This window comes from Rhamphochromis sp. 'chilingali' (assembly GCF_963969265.1).
Source record: "Rhamphochromis sp. 'chilingali' genome assembly, chromosome: 8".
NCBI classification, from domain to species: domain Eukaryota; kingdom Metazoa; phylum Chordata; class Actinopteri; order Cichliformes; family Cichlidae; genus Rhamphochromis; species Rhamphochromis sp. 'chilingali'.
The window spans coordinates 19,919,362-19,944,058 of NC_137935.1; the positions used below are offsets into that span (position 1 = coordinate 19,919,362).

General features: G+C 39.4%; 1 protein-coding gene across 3 annotated transcripts in view; it reads left to right on the top strand.

The window, feature by feature from the left end:
* The window catches only part of limk1a (LIM domain kinase 1a), a 53,981-nt gene that overhangs the window by 16,615 nt on the left and 12,669 nt on the right, over positions 1 to 24,697 (top strand). For 2 of the 3 annotated variants that reach the window (XM_080888978.1, XM_080888979.1), the window contains one exon: positions 11,683 to 11,821. In XM_080888978.1, coding sequence (XP_080745104.1) covers positions 11,683 to 11,821 — 139 coding nt within the window. Of the gene's footprint in view, positions 1 to 11,682; positions 11,822 to 21,322; positions 21,541 to 24,697 lie in introns of those variants that run through there. The other variant, XM_080888980.1, reaches the window with a different exon arrangement.

Below are 24,697 nucleotides of genomic sequence, written 5' to 3' on the forward strand. Positions count from 1 at the left end.
ACTGGTAATATATTAGTGACTTATTAATATTCTCATCTTTATATATATTTTTTTCTTGGTGCAGCTCAAAACCCAATTAATTATTAGACAAAAAAAAGGCAGTAAACTAACCCCAAAGAGAAAGTGTGGTGGTTGGTTAGGAGTGTCTTTCACTTTCTCTGTGCTGGCATGAAAAGCAGCACTAAGTGTATTCTGATATGCATGAACTATGTTCCTTGTATATATTCTGACCAACAGTCTTTAGGAATGCACTTGAGGGTGATGCAGTAACTGAAATTAACTCATTTCTCTTAAATGATCTCTCACTTCTCCAAAGTGCCGGCACACGTCAGTCCTCGGTGTCGTTCACACTTCCGTCTCTCTGGATGCAAAAGCCCCTGAACTTCCTGACTTCCCTCTTTTAAAAGTGCCACCATGAATCAAACGCTGCTGTCCCACATGTGACTGACACCGCGGGCTCAACGTCGTTGTTTTTTTTATCGGATAGACGTGCTTACGTCACCACCCTCGAGCAAAGTCGTGTGTTTTTTGTGAGTCACGTACTAGATGAGAATGCACTTTCTGGGCTTAGCACATTTATTTATTTTTTGGCTGTTTGTGTCTTAGAAGATAATGTAAGCATTATCCAGAACAACCAGGCACTCTGAGGGGACACTCAGTCCTCTCATTAACAACAGAGATGACGGTGGGATGAGCCCTAAAACGCTGGTCAAACTGGGAAAATAAAGTCAGTTTCGATGGTTGTATATTTAATTTTATGATTAGTTTTTCTCTGTGAAAGAATTAACTATTATACTTACTCCGATGCTCTGTTCTGTTAAGTCTGTTTTCATATTTTTTTCACCGTGTTTGCTTCTCTAACAAAGACGTTTGGTGATGCAACTTATTTTTTGTCAAGTTTTTCTTCCAATATTTACTCAAATTGTATTGACTTCCTCTTTTGAGGAAATAGAAAGTCATTACTTGTTTCCTCTTTTACGAACTTGAGACTATCACAGGAAGTTCTTAGGTGTTAATGTGGTAGTTCTGCAGGATATTGGACAACATTTAACATTTCCTGTGTTGTTTAATGGTCGCAATTGTAGCTTTTGAAAATCTAGAAAAACATCATATGAGTCTCCTTCCTCTGCCTGCACCTCGTCAAATTCATATCTGGAGTTCATGCCGGCTGATAATATTTGCAGCGGGGAGGAAAAAGTCGTCCTGTGTGACGGGTGTATTTTTATTAATCGCCTTTTTCCCAGCTCTAACCTTTGGCACTCGCTCCTGTGCTTTAATCACACTTTAAAAATTCAATTTTGTTCTGTTTGGAGGAGATGGAGTCCAGACTTAAACCCTGAATGGGATTAAAAAAGATGAAGAATATTAAAGTCCACATTTTGTCACTGTTGAAAGAGTCCTGCCAGTTTCATATCTGACCTTCATCATTTTACAGGGACAAAAAATAAGCTAAGCTAAGCTCACAAGAATAACGATGTTCTAGTTTTGCAGCATGATTGTGTTGAGAACAGCCCATTAATAGTTCAGCATGTAGATTAGTTTGAAAGCCAAAAAACTTCACATCCTACACTTCAAATATTTTAGCAGTTGTTAACAGGAGTGTAAAAAACAATAGGGCCCAAACTAAAGTTTACCTAAATGTCCGGGCAGTAGCAGCATTGTTTTGTTTTTTCCTCCTAACAAAAATCATTTTCTTTCAACTTTCAACTCTCACCCGCCTGTCCACACCCACCTGTGATGCCTTACCCACACTACCGTCTGTTGGGGGGAAAATAAAACTGCCATGTGACGCAGTAGAGGACTCTCTGACACCAAACCAGAAACAACGACACGATTATGTGATTAATGAGTCCACAAACAAAAACACAACTGTAACAATAAAGTCACATACATCATAGACAAAGACGAGACAAACAAGTAAATCCTTTTAAATGAAGTGTGCATGTGCTGGTAACTGTATGTTTACTCTGCTTGAGTCTCATAATGTATGATTAGAAGGGGGAGCCAAGAAGGGCACACTTCAGGTTCAGTAAAGTGGAGCAGCATCAGTAACTGGGTTGATTCTGTCTCAGTTTATCAAGTTTAAAATATTCCAGGGGAAAGATACACCTTCTATAAGGAATTATGCAAAATTTCAGGTCCCTATTGTCCTAATATAGCTTTCTAAATTATACATTGAGTTGGTTTATCAGTATTATTATTATTATTATTAATATTAATATAGTTATATGTTCTTTAAAATTGTCTAAATCAGGTGAATTGCTTCACAGACAGTTTGAAACCAGAAAAACACATTTAACTTCAGTGTGATACTTTCCTGGTATGACACCATGTACCAAATCTAAATCTGCTTATGTTTAAGGCTGGTTAAACGAGAGAGAATGTCATCACTATGTGCTTTTGTTTATGAGAAGCTGTAAACAAAACATTAGTCGCCTACCTGCAAATTTGTGGTTTCTGCAGGCCTCCAAATCTGCAAACATTCAAATATGTTCCATGCAACAAGCCTGAGAGTCCACATTCACAGAGCCATGGTACCAGATATTTGCCCTAAAAGATTAGCAGTGGAGAACTAGCTAATGATTTTTTCTACATGTGCAAAGTCCTCCAAATTTTAAAGTGGCATCTCAGTTAAACCCATGCTAGAAAAATGCATTTTGAGAACAAAATTGATAAGAATTTTGCATAAATCCTATTAAAAGTCTTTGTGTTTTTTTTTAATAGTGGTCCATGCAGTTGTTGATAATTCAGCAAAATAGTCTGGTGTGTGACTCACCTGTCCAACCACATAACCTCATACTTTGAGCTCATAGCATTGGTTCTCATGATTAATGCTAACAGTAAGTGTCCGGATAAAGCTTTTGTAGTGAGGTACTGTTATAACCACTGAACAATTCACTGGTTTCATTTCATGTGTTAGTGTTTAAGCTTGGAGTTGGTCTGTAAAAGAAACCTGCTACTGAATGAGACCTACTAAACAGCTCTCCCAAAGCTCCCAGATACCTTTTATCATCTTCCTCGATGGAACAAGTGAGACGGCCAGCGAGCCGACTGCACTGACAATCGGTCAGTCTACATGGCTTAGCAGTCACAAAGGAAACTGCTGCCGTGCACTCCATTCACTCACAGTCTGCCAGAGCTCCTGTTTACCAGCTGAATAGACCGCCGGGCCTGGAATAAAGAGTCTCTCCCACGGGCTGAAACACTTGTTCAGCAGAGTTGAGCCTCAGGAGGATGTCATTATATTTACTGTTTAAAATGCACAGCCCGCTCTCCTTGGCTGGTTCTCAATTCCTTAAGAGTAGCAGAAAACATGAGGGGTCAGCGTGAGTGTGGATGCTGCTGAGTCTGCCAAGGTCAGGGGAGCGGGGTGAAGCCTGATTGGCTGCGCTGATTTCCGGGTACCACCCAATAGAGTGAGACTGAAGGTGAGCAGAAGGTGATGAGGTAATGCCTGGTTTTTTATGAGAGAGGGTGACATCATCGTTGTGGCATTTTGCGTTGCCGTGGAGAAGGAGGAAGGGGGAACCAGGCAGGGGGAGGGCGCGTGGGAATGGGCCTGATGAATGTGTCTGTGCTGTGTGTTAATGTGTAAAGGCTGACTGAATCAAAGAGTCCAGCTCAGACAGAAAAAAGTCCTCATAGTCAGAGTTTTAACACACATGATCCTTTTATGTCACTGACATGTTGGACATCCTCCTTTCCTTCCTGGGAAAATATCAGGAGTGGAAATTTGGCTCCAGACCAGCAATCTAATCTATTTATGTCTCCTTTGAGGGGCGTCCCCCAGACAGTCGTTTCCTCAGCTTGACTTTCCCCCCTGTGTGTGCATGTATGTGTGTGTGAGACCACCCCTCCGTCTCAGTGCTCCTTTCTCTTTTGCCTGAGGTTGATTTGAGCCTATCCTCCACACACAGTAACAACAGCTGAGTGCTCACTCTGGGGTTTTTGCACAGTAGGCAAATTTGTTTCTATCACCGTCAAATATCATACACGTTTGATGTCCGTGGTCTAATTCTTCTAGATTTTTCTGGGCAGACCTGTTTATTGGCTTATTGATCATAGGTACTCTCAGCATTTCATCTGTCTTTGCTGATAGAAGGAAGATGGATGTCCTGAGCTTGACTCGGATGATGGAAGATTTAATAATTGATGAAGAGATGCTTGTGTGTGCTGGTACGCGCGTGCGTGTTTGGGAGGTGCAGCAGTCCTATACACACATACTGTTTCCTTTTGAGCCCTCCCGTTTCCTGTAGCCACCTCAGCCTTCACCTCATTCAATGACCTGTGGTTATATGTACACACCCACACACAAAGACACATCACAAAATGCTGACCAGGACCGGGTGGGCGGCGGTGTTTGTGTGGGAGACTTGTTTGCTTTTACTTCACTGCGAGGCGTTCGAGTCATCAGAGAATAAAATCTAAGACATGTTTTCACGTACTAGCAAGTTAGCTCAAACTGAGGCGATAGTACTTGCATATATTTAGAATATGTAATATGGGAATTTATTGGTGTATATTTTAGTCAAGAAAAACTACAGGCAACATATCCAAAACTGTGCCGTTCCAGCTTCACAAATGCAGCCCTTTCTTTCTTATCTCACGTTGTATTCAGTGATGGTGAGCTGAGCAGACTGGTTCAGTATGTCAGGCTAGTCTATGGGCAGTTAAATGGCATTTTATAAACTTATTTAAATTAAGCCTTTAAAAAAATCTTGAGGTTACTTACTACTTTAAACTTGATGTCTACTTTGATTACATGTGGGAGAAAATAATTGTAATCTTGCTTCCTTTTGTATTTGCTACAGTGCAGATTTATATTTACGAGCACAAAGCTCTGCATGTCAGTTCAGCCTCGCCATGACAGCTGAAATAATGTGGACATTTATCCCCAATAAATTATTCATTGTCTGTCTGCGCGTCTGCTGTGTATTCCTGATTGACGCAAACCTGTAGAAGTGCAGGAAATTCTTCTCGCTGTTGAATTATCCTGTCTTTTTGAGATTTATTTCTTCCTTTAGTATGAGAAGTGTTAAAATTTTCCAGAGCCCAAGTGAATGTGTTTAAGTGTCCTGCTAAGCAGTCCAGAACCCAAAGATACTCCTTTTTTAAATTTTGCTGTGAGATGAACAATGTATTCTCACAACCTGCAAACACGAAATATTTTTTCAATAGTGCACTTTCCTTGACAAGCAACTTAAACAACAGATCAATCTAAATATTTGTGGATCAATTTCCCTGCAAATTGGCTAATTGACAAGAAAACTAATTAAAATAAACTAATTTAAATAATTTACTAACTAATCATTGCAAATCTGATAAAAAGGACTGTTCAAAAACTCCCAATATAGACACAGACTTAATTTAATCCAACGCTGGGTAGATTCACTTCACCGCACAAGAAAAAAATCCAAAAATCCAATGATTGGTCTGTTTTTAGTTTAATCACTGCTAATTAAAAAAGCAACTTTAATTGGTTTATCCTTTCAAATTTCATGTAACATTGATATTTTCATTTTAATATAACGGAAAATATGATGATTAATGAAGTTTGATCAACTTAATTATTCTAATTTTACTTCAAAGCCACATAAATAAATACAATGTGGTCTGTTTACATGTTGAAATGTACTGTGTGTTATTTCAGATGAGATGTGTTCGGTCACATCTGTGTCGTCTTGTCTCATTCATTGTGTTTACATTTCCAATTGAGTCAGTCAGAAGATACATGTCTCTCCATTCATTCATTCATTCATTCATACCAGCTGGACAAGCTAATCACGTTAGGTATCGACCCGGGTCAGGCTGTCATTGTGACGAACAGATGAAGAGTCATTCACAAACATATTACATCATAGAGCTGTCCAATGAGATCATCTGATCCATCACTGATAGCGTTTCAGCACATTTAGCAGCATGTTAGTCCTACATGCACATTTATGGATATGTCGTGTATCAGAATGGAAACATTTTATATAAATGCACTGATTCAAGCTTCTTTTTTTATCTAGCCAATTTGGCCATTATAATGAAAAATGCAAAAGAAAGAGTCTTCTCAAATCCAATGTTGTAGTTTTGTTTTCTTGGATATTTCATAATAACCATAAAACATATTTGCAGTGTGCATCAGAAAGAACAGAATGAACTGAAATAACCTCAGAAGTTTGATTTTGAAGTTTCGCACATTTTGTCAACAACTTCATTCCTTTTTTTTCTTGTTTAACCAAACCAGCCCATTTTTCTATTAATATAGCTCAATACTGCAATCTTAAACAATGTTTCCACACAGTTATAAGAGATATTTGTCAATCCAGTGAAGATTCATGTTTGTTGAGCTTGACTAAAACCTTAAAAAACTTACAAAATACAGAATTCAAAAAACTAATTTATTCTAACATTTCAATATTAAGACTGTTCTCTGACCAGAAAGAAGTGGTCAGGGTTAACCTGTCATAGACCTGGACATACCGGTAGCTTACAGATCTTAAAAAAATGAGACTTAAGCCTGCATTCTTCATAATGGGCAGCAGGGGGCGAGTCATCTATCTGTCTGCCCATATTCACTCACTGGCCACATTAGGTACACCTTGCTAGTACTGATCTAGACTCCTTTTTTCCTTCAGAGCTTCCTTAATTATTAATGGCAACAAGGTGTTGGAAACATTCTCCTGAGATTTTTGTCTGTACTGACAAATCTGCAGCACAAATGTGCTCTATTGGATTGAGATCTGATGACTGTGGAGGTCATTTGAGTACAGTGGCCTCATTGTCATGTTCAAGAAATAAGTTTGAGATGATTTGAGCTTTAAGACATGGCGTGTTATCATGCTGGAAGCAGCCATCAGAAGATCCTTGCACTGTGATCATACAGTCTGGACATGGTAGGCTGTAGCATTTAAATGATGCTCATTTGGTACCAAGAGACCCAAAGTGTGCCAAGAATATATCCCCCACATCGTCACACTGTCACCACCATCCTGAATCATTTATACAAGTCAGGATGGATCCATGGTTTCATGCTGTTTACACCAAATGCTGACCTTACCATCTGAATGTAGCAGCAGAAACCGAGACTCATCAGACCAGGCAAAGCTTTCAATCTGTAGTGGCTGCTATTCGGCTGCTATAGTCTATGTTGTGTAAAACTTAAAGATAGAAGATTTTGTCTGAGCACAAATGCCTCAACAGACACTGAGTAACACGTGATGGCACTTGGATAGAGAGCAGATGTTTGTGGAGGAAGGTGAGGTGAGAGGCAGGGTAAAAAAAACTGCCTCCTTTTGACCTGGAAAAGGAATGTATTCCTCTTTCAGATACTTTCAGCTAATTCCACCAGGGATCCGAGCAGGAGAGGGGGAACAGTTGCAGATTTACTCACTCCCCTCCTTTAATCTCAGCTCTTCTGTCATTGGTTGTTTCCTCCCCTCTGAGATCCAGCTGGCATTCATTGTGTCTAAAACCTGCTCTGCCCCCTCTCATTGGTCTGTGGGAGTTAGTTATGTCTGTGCAGCCTGCATGTGCATTTCTTTACCCCTGCCCCTTTTCTAGTGTTTGTCAGGTCATTGTAACTTAGATTAAGTGAACCATCAGCACTGCTTGTATTACAGTAAAATATATATTGTTTTATTTTAATTTTTCCCCTACAGTGAGGAGTTGTCAGAGCTCAGCAGGGTATGAGAAACTGTTAAGCTCTCTACTAGTTAGATTTTTGGAGCATCATAGCAGAACGGGCAGAGGCTCTAACTGAGTCTTTCACACTGATAATCCTCTTACACGTCAATGCCACCACACCCCCAAACACAATCACACAAAAACACCAAAAGAGAGCCAACAAATACACATTAACACACTATTTTTTTATTGTGGTGGGGCTTTTTTTCCCCTCCACGGGAGTCTTGGGTTGTAATTCAGCTTTGCTGCATGTCTGCTTTACCTCAGAGATAAGATTTTTGTGCTGAAGGCAGAAATTTTGCAATCTCCTCCTGGGAGGCACTAATGTATTCACTCATATCTTTAATACGCTGCTACCCCTCAGGACTACATGGAGACAAATTTCAGAAAGTAGCAGACCCACTGAGCTTTACAATGACTCCTAGAATTGCATGCGTCCCACCCAGGTATGACTTTGCCTCAGCAGGACCTCTCAGGATGTGTACGTGTGAAGTGATAGACAGTTATTGAGGGGCAGAGAGCCAAGACAGCCGAGTAGCTCCTGGCTCGGCACTGCGGACGTCTTCCGAAAGCCTTGACCCACTTCAAAGTCTCCTCCTCCCCCCTGCTCACCCAGACGCGCTGCATACTGAAGCAGCTCTGCCACAATCTGCTGAGCTGCAGTGAAGCTCTGCATGCGGACACTGGGGAGACTGAGTGTGTCTGTCTAATAAATAAATTGCATGTGTGTCAGTATGTGCTGCAAGGTCATGTGTTTGTACACAGTGTGTGGCTCACACAAGGTGAAAGGCCTCGGGCAAAGTCACAGAAAGTTGCTGCTTCTGCTGAATATATTAATGAGTCTCTCAGTTTTTACTCTAGCAAACATGGACAGGTATTCAGCAAAGTGAGTAAGAATCCTTAAAGTGCAGCAAAGAGAAAAAAAGGGAGGGGATGCAGAGGCTGCACCACATTTCAGCCCTCTGCAGAAAATCCTAGGAGCTTTAATTTTTTGGGAGGGGGATAAATGATCAAAACAATTTCCTTTTTTTTATTGTGTTTTGCAAACTAGAATTCAAACCCCTAGATAGTTCATTTAAAAAAGAAATTAACAAGTCTGCATAAATAAAAAAAAGACAACCAGGAAATTGGAGACATCCTTTTCCCCAACCACCGCTCAATCCACATGTCCACCACACAAGTCCTACAGTACTTCCTGCAGCTGTTGTGTAGCTCTTTTGCATGGCATAAGGTCCAGCAACAAAGTGCTCACCCAGCCTTAGTAACCCTGTCCCAGTCAGAGTAAGTAGTCCTTGTTTCTTCCTTCTTTCGTAGTAGTTGCTCTTACTCTGACCCCTCACCTAGAATCAACTTGTATTATTCTGGCTCAGGGATAAAGTCAATTATGCTCCAGCTTCTGAATCCATAATATGTTTAGAGCAAGCAGCCCTTGTTTTAAGCTGCCCTGAGCAGAGATGAGCCCAGACGGCCAGCTGATGGGAGGCAAGCTCCGCTGGGAAGGACCAGAGATGCTCACTTAGTCATGGATGCTAGACGCACTGATTTAGACAGATTACAAACAAGCACTCACAGTCTGTAAGCACGTCAGCAGTGTACTACCTCACCAATGCATTATCACATGCATGGGGGATTAGCACACATTTTGATTTATGGACACATGCAGAGCTATTGTGCCTACAACTTTCACAAAGTCATGCAGTGTGGAGAAAAAAAGCAATTGTTTTCTGATCGGCTGGAAAATCAGGAGGACTCAGCCTGTTTTTTTATGGACATTTCTTTCCCAGTTGTGTGTTCAACAAAAGTCTGACCCATAAGAGATTAACACACTATTCCCATAGAATTACTTTTCTTATCTGCCATCAGTTACCAGGAAAACACCTGGACTTATTTTGAATGTCACACTCACATGTGTATCAGTCTGTACTATCTGCATTGTAGGTGAACTTGGAAGTTGTGTGTCTCGTATCTGTCTCATTGTCTATCACCATACGAACAGCCTTTTGTCTGTTGCCGTCTCAGCTGCCTTCTGTCTGTCATCATCTGATGTCTATCAGGGTGACTGACTGGTTTTGCGATTAAACTCTGGTGATATACTAGCTCTAGAGATAAGGATGTTTTTTGGGCTCGCTATCAGACCGTCTTCTTAGTAACTGGTGTAGACTCAGGCTCAGAAACCATACCACAACACTGGCTTATTTTCAGACACTCAAACGGGAGCAGCCTGATGACAGAGTGTTTTGTTGTGTGTATGTCTGTGTGTGAGTGTGTTTGTGTGTTTTAAATTCATGTTAATAAAATAAATACATTTAAAGTTATGTAGGGTAATGAAAATTTGCATGTTGTCTGGTTGAAGCATGTATTCTTGTGAAATCTGTATATACAGTGATGGTTCCTTTCCAGGTGTACAAGCTGCATGTTGCACAGGGACTAAAACACCCTTGCACCATCAGAGACACAAGCTTTTCAACTGAGTGCTGATAACAAGCTGGATGGTCCTGCTTCTGGATCACGTTCTTTTTTGCATCATAGAACTTTAATCTGCAATTGCTGATTGTACGTGAAATGTACTCACAGACGATGACTTCTGGAAATCTTCCTGAGTCCATCCAGTGATTTCCATGCCACTTGAGTATCCCAAGATCCGTCATGTTTCCAGTATTGGTTTTTGGCCTTGCACCATGCACTGGGGATTTCTCGATTACTCTGAATCTGTTGAGGATATTATGTGCTGTAGATGATGAGATATTTGTTCTTTGCAGTTTTACATTGAGGAACATTATTTTGAAATTGCTCCACAATTTGTAGACTCAATTTTTTATTTTTTATTTATTTATGAGAAACTCTGTCTCTCAAAGGTGCTCTTTTTATATCCAATAATGTTACCAATCTGTTGCCAGGTAACCTAATTGATTGCGAAGTGTCCCTCCAGCAGTTTCTTCTTAGTCCACACCGCTTACTTTTTCACCCTTTTGTTACCCCATCACAGCTTATTTTTAACACCTTACTGCCATCAAATTCAAAATGAGCTGTTTTTTCTCTCCCTAAAATGGTAAAATGTCTCAGTTTAAAAAAAAGTTTTCTATAATCTGTTGTGAATAAAATGTTTATAAAATTTGCATTCCTTTTTGTTGACATTTTACACAGCGTCCAAACTTTGTTGATATTGGGGTTGTGAATTAATCAAAATACGATAAAGATAACATAAGATACACTTTATTTATCCTATTTATTCTAGGTTTATGCTAGCTTACTAGGCTAACTTAGCCTAGCTTACTAGGCTACGTCGGTTGACGTAGTGTTTGCTCTGTTTATCGTTCATGTTTTCTTTTTGCTGTGACTCTGTTTTGTTTTTCCAGTCATAAGCTGTGGGTTAATGTATTATCATTTGCCTATTGCGTGGTGTGTGACGGGGCCACGAAGGAACTTGTTATCGCTATGAAAACTATAATTTGGAGCTCTGCAAGGCGTCATTAGGAGGGTTAAAGTATGGTTTACAGAGAGCAGTACAATATTATGTTCTGTCAGCACAATAACAAGTCAATCTGCTGTGCACCACTTAACTTTCCTGGAGGTCTGACCTGCAGGTTGACTGAACTACTCAGGGTGCTGAAAATAACAGCTGATGAATCTGTTTATAATATTGATCAGCAGTAAATGATTTTACATGTAATTGTTTAATTCATCTGTTTTGTCTGCCCATTTTAAATATGAAAGCAAGGTTAGTTTATTTTATTTCTTTTTTTTTTTTTATTAGAATATCGTAAATTGGAAAAACTTTTGGTTTGGTTTGTTGCAATTCAAATATTTCATTCTGGTTGTTGTATGTTTTTAATTTCTGTGTTGTCAAAAAGTTTAATTTACTTTTCCTCTTTTACGACTGCAAAGGGACTTGATCATCTTCATTATGTTTGGATTATTCATGTTTAAGGGAGCAGTGGTATTACTTTGTCTTTAATCTTCTGTTAAATTAATTGTTCTTGTGTCCGTTTCTGTCTCCTCTCCTGTTAGGTGTTGTGAGTGCAGCGCCTCGCTGTCCCACTGGTATTATGAAAAAGATGGCCGGCTCTTCTGCAAGAAGGACTACTGGGCCAAATTTGGGGAGCTGTGCCATGGCTGCAACGACCCGATCACCACTGGCCTCATTATGGTAAGAGGATCTGCCACTTAACTCATCACTTAGCACCCCCACGGTTCTTGGTTTGCCGATAAACCTTGAGTTCAGGCCGTGACAGACCCATACACACATCTGAGCCTGTACGTTTACAGCCTCACTGGCTGCTGTGCGCCAACAAGCGTAGATTTTAATAGGACATGTGCCAGACCTATAACTGACCCTGATGCCTTTGGCAGCTTAGAGAGATCTTCTTACAGACCTCCAGTGAAAGTCCGAGCTCTTGTTGTGACACAGGAGAGGTTTGAGTGCACAATAGATGTGGCCACAGTGCTGGAAAGCAGATAAACTTGGCTTCCGCTGATAAGTGCTGCTGCATTATAGAAAAGACAAGATACCAGCACCAAAAGAGACTTGTGTCTATTTGTTGATTAGTGATGGAATCACACACATTCAAAGCCTGGAGAGACTGATTAATATTGTATGTTGGTGTAATAAAATATGTTGTCTTTATATATCTGAGGGCCCAGTTTCCCTGCCAGTGCAATGCCAGCAGTAGCAGAAATGCAAATGGATGGCGGGTTTTTTTCTGATGTTGTTTTGTGCCTGTTTGCAAATCTCCTGGCGTGTTAACTCGTCGTTGCTGAGGTGGTTGGAGAGATGCAGCCAAGATGATATTTGGATGGTTCACACTGTAATTTCAGCTGCAAAAAACAGTCTTCCTATGCTGCTAAGATCACCTCTTAGCACAAACATTAGGCCATTTCCAGGAGATTCCCTTACAAAGCAAGTTCAACACACCAAGGCTATGTTTTCTGTATCTGAATCTATATTTCTTACTTGACTATTATTCCTGGCTACAATCAACATCCCAACTAGCAGAGATATTCCAGGAGTGATTATGTGATTTTCCATAGAATGATCGTCACCCTGAGGTGGTTTTGTATATGTTGTTCTCTTATCTCTTATCTTGCTCCTGAGCAGAATAGGCCTGCAACAAGTTCCCATGGCAGTGTAGCCCTGTGAGAAGTGAACCGGCTTTGTGATACCAAATACTCACCATTAACACTGATGTTACCTGGATAAGCCCAAATATAGCTACTTATCTGATCTTTTGTTCTTGTTATTTTAGAAAAGTGAAAGAGCAGTTGCTGCATGCCTGACCTTAAATGTCTTATTGAAGTAACAAACTTGTAAATTTACATAGAAATGTGGTCAGTGTGTACAGTTTGTTCATGAAGCAAAGCTCATTCATTATTAAAGTAAACAGCTGTTTTGGTTTTTGGTATGTCGTGTTCACGATACCCATTAGAGCAAACGTTATTGTTGCAGGTGTTGCAACCAACAACTTTTACTTCGAAAGTGAACATTTGTGCCATACTGTTCACACCTGTTAGCAGTGAAGAGTCTGTGTCTTCCATGCAAGCTATGAGCGACCAGGTTTGCTGCAGCTGTCTAGAGGTGCAACATTTTACCATAGTAAAATGTGGTAGTCGCAGTAAGATTTGTCTAGTGGCTCTTTGAAGTAATAGTGTGCAGTTATTGCCACCCACACGCTGGTGGTCCTTTGATGGGGGGAAGCTGAGTTCATTCTTTGCATATCGAGTATCTGGTTTTCCACATTTTCCTCCTGGTCAGAAGCAGAAGCTAGCAGAATGCAATGTTTGGGTCCATGTGTGTATTTTATCATTCCTCTGCCTCCAGACAGCTTGCCCTTTGCTGTGCAATCTCAGTAATGATACAGAGGAGACTGTAAAGTGAATTAGGTGGAGTGATTGCTACCTCTTTCTCCTTCTCTTTCTTGTTTATTGCTTCTCTTACAGTGCAGAGTCACTGATTGACTGTCTCTGCAGCTGCACTTTAGCAAATTTAAGATTGGTGAGCCAGTCCAATTGTATCACTGTGCACACATGCAGACCAAGGTCAGCTCCCTACATCTGTGCCACACCCCATAAAGAAGGAGAAGCCTACTCCCATCCTGCACAGTCACTCTGACGCCTATGCAGATTAGTAGGAAAGCACAATCCTATTTTTAAAAATCACTGAGGCCACTGCACCTTAAAAAGCTGCTGTCACAGTCGGTGAAACCATTTTGAGCTCCATCATGCAGTGATGAGTCAGAGTCTGCAGACAAACATGGAAGAGCTGTTTTTGTGTTTCACAGGATTTCATCTCTCCTGCTACAGTAATGTCCACAAGCAACGCCTAGATTTGTTTTTTCTTTGTGTGTTTACTATGTGCAGTTTATTGACATACAACAATAACACAGCATCATCAGTGCTTCATTCATGATGCATCCATAAAAATGCTTGTCCGTAAATCAAATCACAAAGCTATGGATTGTATGAAATGCCCTCATGCTCTTGCTTTTAAATGTTTGGGGTGTATCAGATCATTTCAGTAATTTTCCCAAACTAACAGTGCAACAAGAGTGCCAGCTTTGTGCAGCAACTTAGTGTGTGGACATAAGAAGGTAGGCAAAAGCTCACTTTCGCACTTTCCAGAGACAGTTATTGCTTGAGTAAACAATATGAATGCCTTTGAGACAAAGGTGCAAAAGTCTGAAAGTTTTTCCATTCACAGATTAGAGAAGCTTGGAGGAGTTAATAAGCTATTTGCATCAAGCTGGTATATCAGAACGCTTGTGTCCTGTACATTTTAGTTCGTTTTCACATCTCAACTATCTAATACAAGCAAATTTTGACACTTTTTTTTTTTAAATTCACGATTACACTGACAGTGTCAAAGTAGAAAATGAATTAGAACTAGGGGTGCACTAATTGACCAGGCAGGGATTGGAATTGACTGGTCATCCTCACACATGTCCAGTTGCGAGCTGGTCTGTTTCATGCATGTGGAACAAATGCACAACAGTGTAGATAGGCAAATAGTCATGTGCACAGTCACACACAACATGATAGAATTAAAGTAAACTGTAGGGGAAACACCATGAAAGCAATTGTGACAACAAATCACATCAGACTCTTTATTCACCTTCACCCAGCTGAACATGGACATTTAAGGAGGCTAACAAATTCTTAACATGCCTGTAATATAATTCTAAGTACCTGACATTTGTTTTGTTAAATATGTTGTATGAGCTTCTGTTTGGTAAAGAAAAAGATCTCTTTGAATTTGGGGGTTCAGCAACTCATTTTCAGTTAATTATTTACACCTGCTTCCAGAGTAAAGCACTATATTTTTAGCTGTCTATAGAAGATCCTGTCACTCACTGCAGCTTGGGGGGATTATAAAGAAATTGTGAAGTTTAATAATGTCTTTTATAATGAAAATTCAATTTTGCATTGAAGAAAGTTGACTTTTACTTGCACATGCTGTCATTTTTAGAGAGGAAGTCAGAATCTAAAAAAAATGGTATCTGTAGGTCACACTTGGAGAAAATCCAAAAATGGGATAGCCCAAAAAATTGAAGTTGATCCTTCTCTAATCAAAACAGGACAAAAACACAAAGTCTGTACAGTTAAGTGATTAAATTATTTCTTCAGTGTAATAAAACATCGATTCCAGATGTTACACGGTTACTCTTCAGAAAGACTGAGTTTGACTGGTTCTTTTTTCCTTTAGGCACTTTAGGACTTTCTTGTAGTGGCTCCACAGTGCAGTAGTTTACACCTTTGCAGATCCTTGGTTTGATCCTGGGAGAAGACAAATCCCTTGAGGAATGTGTAAGAAAGTGCATCCTGCCAAATCAAATATGCGGAACTCCTTCCTATATTGATCCCTTGTAAATAAGGGGAGCAGCTTTTCTTTTAGGACTTTCTTGTACATGTCAGGGTAATATTTTTTTATGGTTGAAAATCCCAGAAGAAGAGTCTCTCGGTGGAGACAAGTGGAGATTATTTTGGCTACTACAGTTTCCAGGATCAAGAATGAAATATTAAGCTTGAAATGCTTTGGTGGTTTCAGTCTCCCTTTGAATTTCCTGATTGCTCCATGTGTCTCTGTTATTGTTTTGGACCGTAACCACTGCTACCCTGTGGATGGGGCTATTAAACCAAATAAATCTAACAGTATGTCTTAGGCTGTTATATTTTATTGAAGGGGCTGTTGGTGTGTAAACAAGTGTGTGTCTACAACCTCTGCTGTTCTCAGCACCTTAAGCTGGAAGTTGACAGAAGTTAATTCAGGTAGAGAATAACTCTTAGTTATTTACTACCTACCTGTACTTGCACTGATTTATGCAATGAACAGATGGAATTGAATTCCCTCTCCTCTCATCACTCTTTCCCTCCATTACTCCTCCTCCTGACAAATGAATCTGCAGTAATCCCAGCTGTGCCCCCATTCAGTTTAGAGTCAGTCAGCCTTTCTGCAAACAAATCAGGGCCAAGATCCATCCAATGGAAACTGTGCCAGACATCGACCCGAGCCTGGTAATTATCCAAAGGTTGAGAGTGGATTGTTTTGACTGTTTCTCACTCTTACTTTGTTATCTTTGCCACAGCGCTTTGCTGTCAGTCGGCCCTGCATGCCAGCAGGAACTTTTGTTGTTGTTGACTGTGATGGCTGTGGTGCAGTCTGAGCTCTGATTCTGGACAAAGTGCAAATACAAAGTGCTGTAAATAGAAAAAATGAATAACACTTTTGGAATACTGAGTTTTTTTCTAAGTTGGGTTTACTTTACACAAGTCTAAATTACATTCTTGTTTATTGCATGGCTTAAAAAAGCAGCAGTTCACAGATTTCTGTTAGACTCTACCTTAACTCTTTGAACTTGTCACAGTTCATTTTTGGATTCAGTCCTCTTTGGTCCCTGACCATCTCCACTATGCTTAGGGATGTAGAAGCTCCATTCATATTGTTGCTATGATAGTTGTTTAGGGCTCTGATAGTATGTTTGGGCTAGTTGTCATGCTACAGAGGGAATTTCAAACACCTCCCTGATGGTAGTGCATGATAGATATGAGTCAAAAATGAGTAAAACTGCTTCACATTGCTGCATATATGAGACATACATTAGTTTTGAAGAAGTAGGAGAGCAGAAGTAGAAGGAACAAAGTAGAAGAGGAAAAGAGCAGAACAGTTCAAGATTGAGAAATGTGGAAATGTTTTAAGAGACTCTAAGTTGGGTTGTGTAGCACTAAATACAGGTACACTGTAAATATGCTGTATAAAGTCTGCAATACTTGGCAAGCGGCCGCCTGCATAGTAAATCTGATGTGATTTTCAGCTCAGGTTGCATATATAGTTGTATATGGTTTGTCTAACTGAGCCAAAATGAAGTTAAAATGGAAAATCAAAAGAAAAAAGGGAAGACAAAAACATCTACAAAGTAAGTCAAATATATGAATGTGTCTGACATTAGCGCTGCTGCCTGTACTGCCACTTCTGCTCCTACAGAATCATACAGTTACTAAGGCAAAGCTCTTTCCACAAAAGACAAACCAAATCAGAGGACTAGTTAATAAACATGTTGTATAAAAGTGTAAAGTTGATGGGGAAATAAAATGCGCTGAGGAGTCTCACAGGAAGCACTGCACTTGGTTGTTCATGAGAAAGTAAACTTTTTATATTAATTGAAATTATTACTAAACAAAACGATTGTATGGCCTGAGTTTATATGCAGCGTGTCCATCAGGTCCCAAACCCTTTCCAAGTTTGCTGTTTGTTAGTTTTCATTGCGTTGTGTTACTGACAGCTTTGGAGAGATGCCGGTTATTCTGGCCTGACAGGCCTTAAACAATAAATCTCAGGGACTTTTCCCTTGCTGTGTCTTAGAATACAAGATGTACTGAAACAGTTGGAGGTAAAATCCGAGGCGTTTCCCTGAAATCACAAGTGTTTGTGAGTCTTTGGAATTTTCTTTTCTTTTCTTTGGCATCATGTGTTCCTTTATGAGAATTTCAAAACCCTGTTACAACATGTGCTGTACTTCTGTTGTGTTCTTGACACGTTACTGTTGTTTTCAGTTTCACTCAGTCAGATGTATCTGAAACTTTGTGCGGTGTTAATGATTACATAGATTAGCTTATTATATTAAAATAAGTTAAATGATGAAATATAGGCATTTGTGTACATAGTTTTTCATTTGAACTGTTCAGCAGATTTAGGTTGAGTGAGGGTATACAAATGTTGCTTTTCATTTTTAGTTAATATTAAGTAATACTTGTGTCTGGGTTGGCTGTAAAACCAGTGGAAAGTCCCAGATCTACACTGAACTTTACCAACTCCCACTGGTCTGATGTGTCTTGTGTGTACATGGGAGTCTGCCAGTTGTTTCTGTAACTGCCTGATGATTCTTTTGCCACTAAGTGAGGACAGATACATCTAATGTGTTGCCAAAACATATGTTTAAGATGCTGCAGTTCAGATTGTGGTACTGCTTTTTCGAGAGCAGCCGTTGATCTCATCAGTAACTAACTGGTTTAAAGCTCTCTTTCAGCATGTTGTAATCTCTTTAATTTGCATCGTATTTTGAAGTCTGAATATGAACTCCCTCTCAGAGGCCAGGTTCTCACACTGTGCCCTGTTTGATGGCAGGAAATAGATTATGTTACGATCACTTCCCTGTTTTAAATATTTTAATCAGACATAGTAATCTGCAAATGGCCTTCAGTAAAATGTGTTAAGACACTTGTTTATCATTTCCTCTTCCCGGTGTGGAAACACTGATGAGAACAGCCACCTCTGTGGGCTGAATTCCCCCCCGTAGGGTAGCTGTGGGCTGTTGGGTTTCACTTCTGAGTTCTGTGCCTGCAGCTTGGACTGAACTTAACTTTTGCTTTCTGCAAAGAGGCCAGTTTAGTGTCACACACTATACAGGTTACTGATGCAGTTTTTCACTCCTGTTGCTAATTCTTTCTAGTTGAATACCTCACGGATTGTATTTAGTTCTTTGTTTTACAGCAGTTTGTATGTAGATTTATCTAAAGTTGATTAAAGTCCCGAACCTTGCTTTGCTTACAGCTGGAAATATATTACAGAATATTTCAGACTTCCCAGCGTTCATCTGGTAATTGGGTTAATATCTCTGCATCGCTTCCACAGAGTGTAATAATTTAAGGAAGTTTGTTTTATTACTCATGAAATCAGCTTCTTAAAGAATATAACACAATCCTAATTAAAAGGATATTTACTTCATAACATACTTGTTGTATCCTATTCTAGTGACATTTCTGAGAAAATACTCAGTTCATAATTTTCTAGTGACATCATAGCATTATAAAAATAACCACCTGGTGAACAGAGGGTGAATTTCCTCCAGTGCATGACAGTAACTTTATCAGATGGGAAATTAAATACTTAATGACTGCTCACTGAGCTTGCTGAGTATGAGTAGAGTACGCTCCTGCATGCAGACAAATTAAGCACAGTAGCAATCCCTCCCTTTTTCTCAATTTGTAAGCAGTGACAGTTAAGCTGAAGTTTTCATTGGATTTCTATAGTGAAATTTGATCATAATGTTAAACCTGGTCAGAACTGCGCAAGTAACCATGAAGCTAACATTTGATGAATCAGCATTACTTATATATAATTATATATATAAGTTAATATATATAATTAACTAAGTAGTATTCTGCATACTAAGACAGTCAAGAATGTTTTTGTTTGTTTATTTTTGTTTGTTTTTCTCTGCCTTGGATCATGAATAACAGAAATATTTGCCTATTCAGATAGACACTATAGTGTATTATAATGCTTCTTTTGGAGGATCAGGTTTCTTAGTGACTCTGGTCCACGTTTCCGTGACAGTGCCACGCAGATTTGTTGGCTGAACATTCATAATGCAAATCACCTGTTCTGCGACATCACAAAGATGCTGTATTAATTTGAGATTTGAAAATAAGACCTCACTTTCCAGTTCTAAGTTGACAGGAGTGGCACAAAGTGTGGTTTTTCTTTCAGCGAGTTCTGAAATACAAAACTAGCCCATGTGGAATCAACAACCACGGCACATTCAAAGTCACTTAAATCACCTTTCTTCCTGATCATGAAGCTCACTTTGAACTTCAGAGGTCATCTTGACCGTGTACATGCCTAAATGCATGCTGTATGCATCCTGGCATGTGACTGGCTAATTAGACATTTAACAACAGCTTAAATAGGTATATATAAAAAATGTCCAGTGAGTGTAACTAACCATACTTTTGTACACTTTACATCCTGGCTACAGTGTCACAAGTGAGATTGTTAAGTGGGTATAAAGGTTAAAATTAAAGAATCCCAGGAGCTCTGTCTCTGACTTAGCATTAACATATATCTGTGAGAACTGTGTATGCCTTGTTATATAATTTGTTTGCATTTCTGTGTGAAAACCTTTACTGATTATTTTCCTAGAGCTTCAGTCTCTCCTACCAACAAAAACCCTGCTTGGTTAATGCTGACTTGGCCTAGGACCTTTTGCAAGAGACATTCTTTATATTGAATCTTGACTCCCATGTACTGTGTATTGCTATTAGATTAGCAAAGTTTGGAATCATTATAAAAGCTTTTTGTCACTAGACCTTCCAATAATCACATTATTAAGATAATATGAATCCATATCATATGCTTACTGGCAGCTGTCTCTCACTGCAGTCTGTCTCCACCACTTTAGCGTGAATGGGTCTGAATGTCTATTAATATCTGCACAGTGCACACTCAGATGGTCCTCCAGCACCGGTCTAAAGTGAGGGCAGAGACTTGGACTTCTTGGCATGCACGACATGTTTGTGCCGAACTGTTCTGTACAAGCTAAGACGGGAAAAGCGCAATAGGACACACCTATTTTACAGTATATGTAACAAAGAGCTGTCTCTGAACTTTTTTTCAACTTTATGTGGTGAAATCCTGCCTGTTGTAATCTGACATTAGCATAGGACAAGACTTAAAAAGTATTTACTATTTAGTTATGCATTTCCATCGATCTGCAGGATGTTGAATGAAGCTTTAGTTGGTCAGAAAAAACACTTAAAATAAAATATTAATTATTATATTAAACAGTTTTTAAAGGTTTAACTTCTAAAATGTTTGCTGCTATTACGTTATTATTTTTAGGCTGTATTATTTTTACTTGGGTTTTACTAGTTTTGTTGATTTGGTTGAATAGTAAGCTTGTGGCTTGCTTTCACTGTGGTTTGCTTTACTATTAATATTTGAGATTTGAAAAGAATCAGTAATTGCAATTTTAGTTTTTTTGTTTAAAGGAAGAAAATAACAAGCCCAGTGTATTCACTTTACCTAGTTCAGCACAACACTAAATTAAACATGCAACACAAACAAATTAGTCCAACCTAAAAAAACAAAAAACAACTTTCCATAGCATAACATTCAATAAGTCAGGCCTGTGACTGTTGCCGCTTTCAAAATGTGATTACAGGAATAGGGGGAGAGGGAAGGAATTCTCTGAAGACACCGTGGGGGGTTGGGCGGAGGGGGTGCGAAGCAGCCGGCAAGCTGACAGCGTGTACAAGAGTGGGCTGGGCCAAACAGGAAACGATGATGTCATAGCAAAAGTGAGCGAGAGAGAAGGGGAAGGCAGAGTGGTTGGGGGGGAGAGGAGGAGTGGCACTGATTCAGAGATGAGCTCAGCTGCATAGGCGTGGGCTGCTCGCTCTCTCCTCCCCCTCTCAGTGCTCTCTTGCTGCCTGCTTTGGCTGCTGCCAGTGTTTTGTTATGACAGCGGGGGAAATCGCCTGCCTCAGTAGAATGAACTAGAACAGCGAAGAGGAGAGACGCCGGCTCCCGTTGACATGGTGGGAGATTTATTTTTCTGGAGCTTCTGCTGTCTCAGGCTGTGGAAAAGGGATAAGAAGGTGAGCCTATTCGCTGCTGCTGATGCTGATGCTGACACTCTGGGTGTCTTCTGATTGATTTATAGTATTCATGAGCCGGCGGGGAGGCAGCGAAGCAGGTCTCTAAGCTGGTTCAGATAGTTTGCCGGTTGCTTCTGCACAGTCTTGTTCCAGCATGCCTCTTTAATGTTAAAGCCAGAGCATGAAATATGGTGTGTTTTGTGTGTCCCTTTAAACTGGGTCAGTGTATTGCTTTTTCTAATTACAGATATGCGTCTTTTTTTCTGCTCCAGTGTCATGAAAATGTGATGAGCCATGGCACACATGCTATTTTTAGGATGCGTTCTTCCTCACATAAAAGTGCTAGCACATTCAAAAAGATTATTTTTAAAAATCACTGTCAGGACATTTTCATTTATTTATTTATTTTTAATGAAAGTGGATTTGAGACTTGCAGAAAGAGAGGGAGGGGGGCCGACAGGCTGAATAGCAGCTTTCCAAAGCGGAGGCCAGGGTATGCTGTGGCACTGTACGGTTTGTGACGGAAGGGGGTTTCCATTCAGACAGCATCAGTGTGACCCACTGTCTTCCCTGTCAGCCTTTCAGTCTAATTATGTTTGCTTAAATGATGTGTACTGTAGCTTCATCTTCTTTTTACTTGATTTCTGTTTAGCCAGCTTTGATTGCAGTTTTGTGCAGCATCTTGATCATACTCTGTGTTAAAGCTTTAGGAAATCCCTTTGACAGATTTTAGTATTTGACCCAGTTGTAGCTCAATCTCAGTGCAGCAAATCAGGTATCAGATACACATGCTCTTCTGACTATTCCCCCACATGATGTCATTTTTTTTAAACACAGCTATTAAAATTTTGTTTTGCTTTCAGTGAACTCAGTCACATATGGACTGCGTATTTCTGTTTAGCTCATGTAGGATGCCTCAGAGGAAAGTTCATTACATCAAGGACGGGTTTAAGCAAAGCCAGATCTCCTATAATCCTGTGAGTCCATTCAGAGTCACCCTTTGCGTTGTTGATATGAGGTCATTCTTTCACGTTTTGCAAGAGTGTTGTTAAGTCAGAGGATCCAACCGGTGCTTCTAGCTGCAGGGGTTCTGTTTCAGAATGGGTGCACCTTTATTCATGTTTGGTGTGTATGCCTAGGAAATTTGTACAAATAGTCAATGGTTTGGATATGCAGACCTGCAAGCGTCTGGTGACGTTATCCTTTGACTGTGTTCCTGTGGTGTCCCAGAGGCATCAGATTTCCACTAATGTATTCCTTAAATAGATAAGTTAAAAAACAATATATTCAAATATATTCAAGTTTTTTCTCATTAAACATCTCACATTTACTTTGCTGTTAATATAGTTTCATAAAAATCATTATGTCTTCACTTAAGACGTGAGATCAGTGTGTCAACTTCCCAGTGCTTTGGCCCTGCTGTTTTCTAGAAAGTTCTTCACGTCTGCGATCAGACATGTGGCATCTGTTTGTGGTCCTTTGTATTCATTGCTGTATAAGGCTTTCATTAGTAAAGATAATCAGTGAGGAAAATGTGAAATGATGTGATGGAAATGGAAAAATGTCACGAAGAAGATATGAAAGATCTTGAAGCAAAACCGGAGCAAAACAAGAACTAAATGATTTGGGTTGGAACATGACGTATGAAATAGAAATGAGAGACTGTTAACTGTAAAAACGTGTCTTTGAAATTTTATATAAGGAACTGCCGCCACTGGTCTGCCTTAGTTTTTTCAGCCCATGTGTTTGTAACATAATCTACATGCTAATTATAACTGTATTTACTCAGGCCTCAGTGTTGTTGTTTTATCTGTCACTGAGAGTATTACACTGTTGTAAATTCCTAAAAAACAACCTCCAAGGGTCACTTCACATTCCACAGCCACTCTAAGGTTGCACTTATAAATCATTAAAAAACAAACAAAGTTTGAAGGCTACGTTAACCTAAAAGTGTCTGTGGGTGACGGTCACACGTTGGTGGTAATGAGGTAACACTCGAAACTACTTAGAATTTTTTCTTCCCCATCACCTCATCAGTACTTCTTCACCAGAAAAACCCCGCAGACTGCAACCACTTAATAATGTGGTGATGATGTATGCTAAACTGTTTAAGGAGTGAGCTCTTTAAACTTGAGGGATCCTCAGTGTTTGGAGAAAATTCAGATAATAGAATTTAAAAAACAAAACAAAAACTTAAGTACTGATGTGTCAGACAGTAGATACTTTTATCTACATATAGTGTGATATAGTAAAAACAAGATGATGAGGTCATTGTGAAGAAACTTTCCAGCAATGACTTTCACAATTTAACATGAAGACTCTCCTTGATTCTGTTTCACACGCTGATGATGAAATTCTGCTACTAAATTAAAGGCTTCTCTCCAAACATGACTTTTGTTAGATTCACTTGTATGAGCTCTTCTAACATTTAGCCTGTGTGTTGTAAGATTTACCCAGCTTGGTTAAAACTTGTTTAAAACTTGTTTCAAGTGCCCAGTTCCCCAGACATGGATTAGCCAGAACACAAAAACTTTTTTTTTCTTTCTTTCTTTTTTTTTTTTTTTTTACCTGGGATTAGGCTTAATCCACATCTTGGAAAGAAGCTAAAAAATAGTTTTGATGTAGAGATGAGTCATTCAATTCAATTCAAGTCATTTCAATTAAATTCTGTGTTACTTATATGCCACTTAATCACAACAACAGCGGCCTCAAGGTGCTTTATAATATCTACAGTAATAGAGAGAAAACGTCAACAATCGAACAACCCCTATGAGCAAACACCTGGTGACGGTGTAAAGGAAAAACTCTGTTTTAACAGGAAGAAAACCAGGTTAAGGGAAAGAGAAGCCATCTGCCGTGATCGGACACGGCAAAGCAGACTGTAGAAGAGAACCAGCGTTTAATAACTCTTATGATTAGACTTAGTAACAAATAATGTACCAACTATTTGGCAAGTGTAGCTGTTGTGTAGCTAACTTCTATCAGTTTGCTGAATATTAAACTAATTGAGAAGATTAAATAAACTAATTTCAAGTTACAGTGCACTAGGCTGTTAATGACACCAAACAAACCAACTTCCTTCATGAATGTTATATATAGAATTACATATATACATGTAGAAGAAATTAGCATTAAAACTGCACTTTTAGTAAACTCC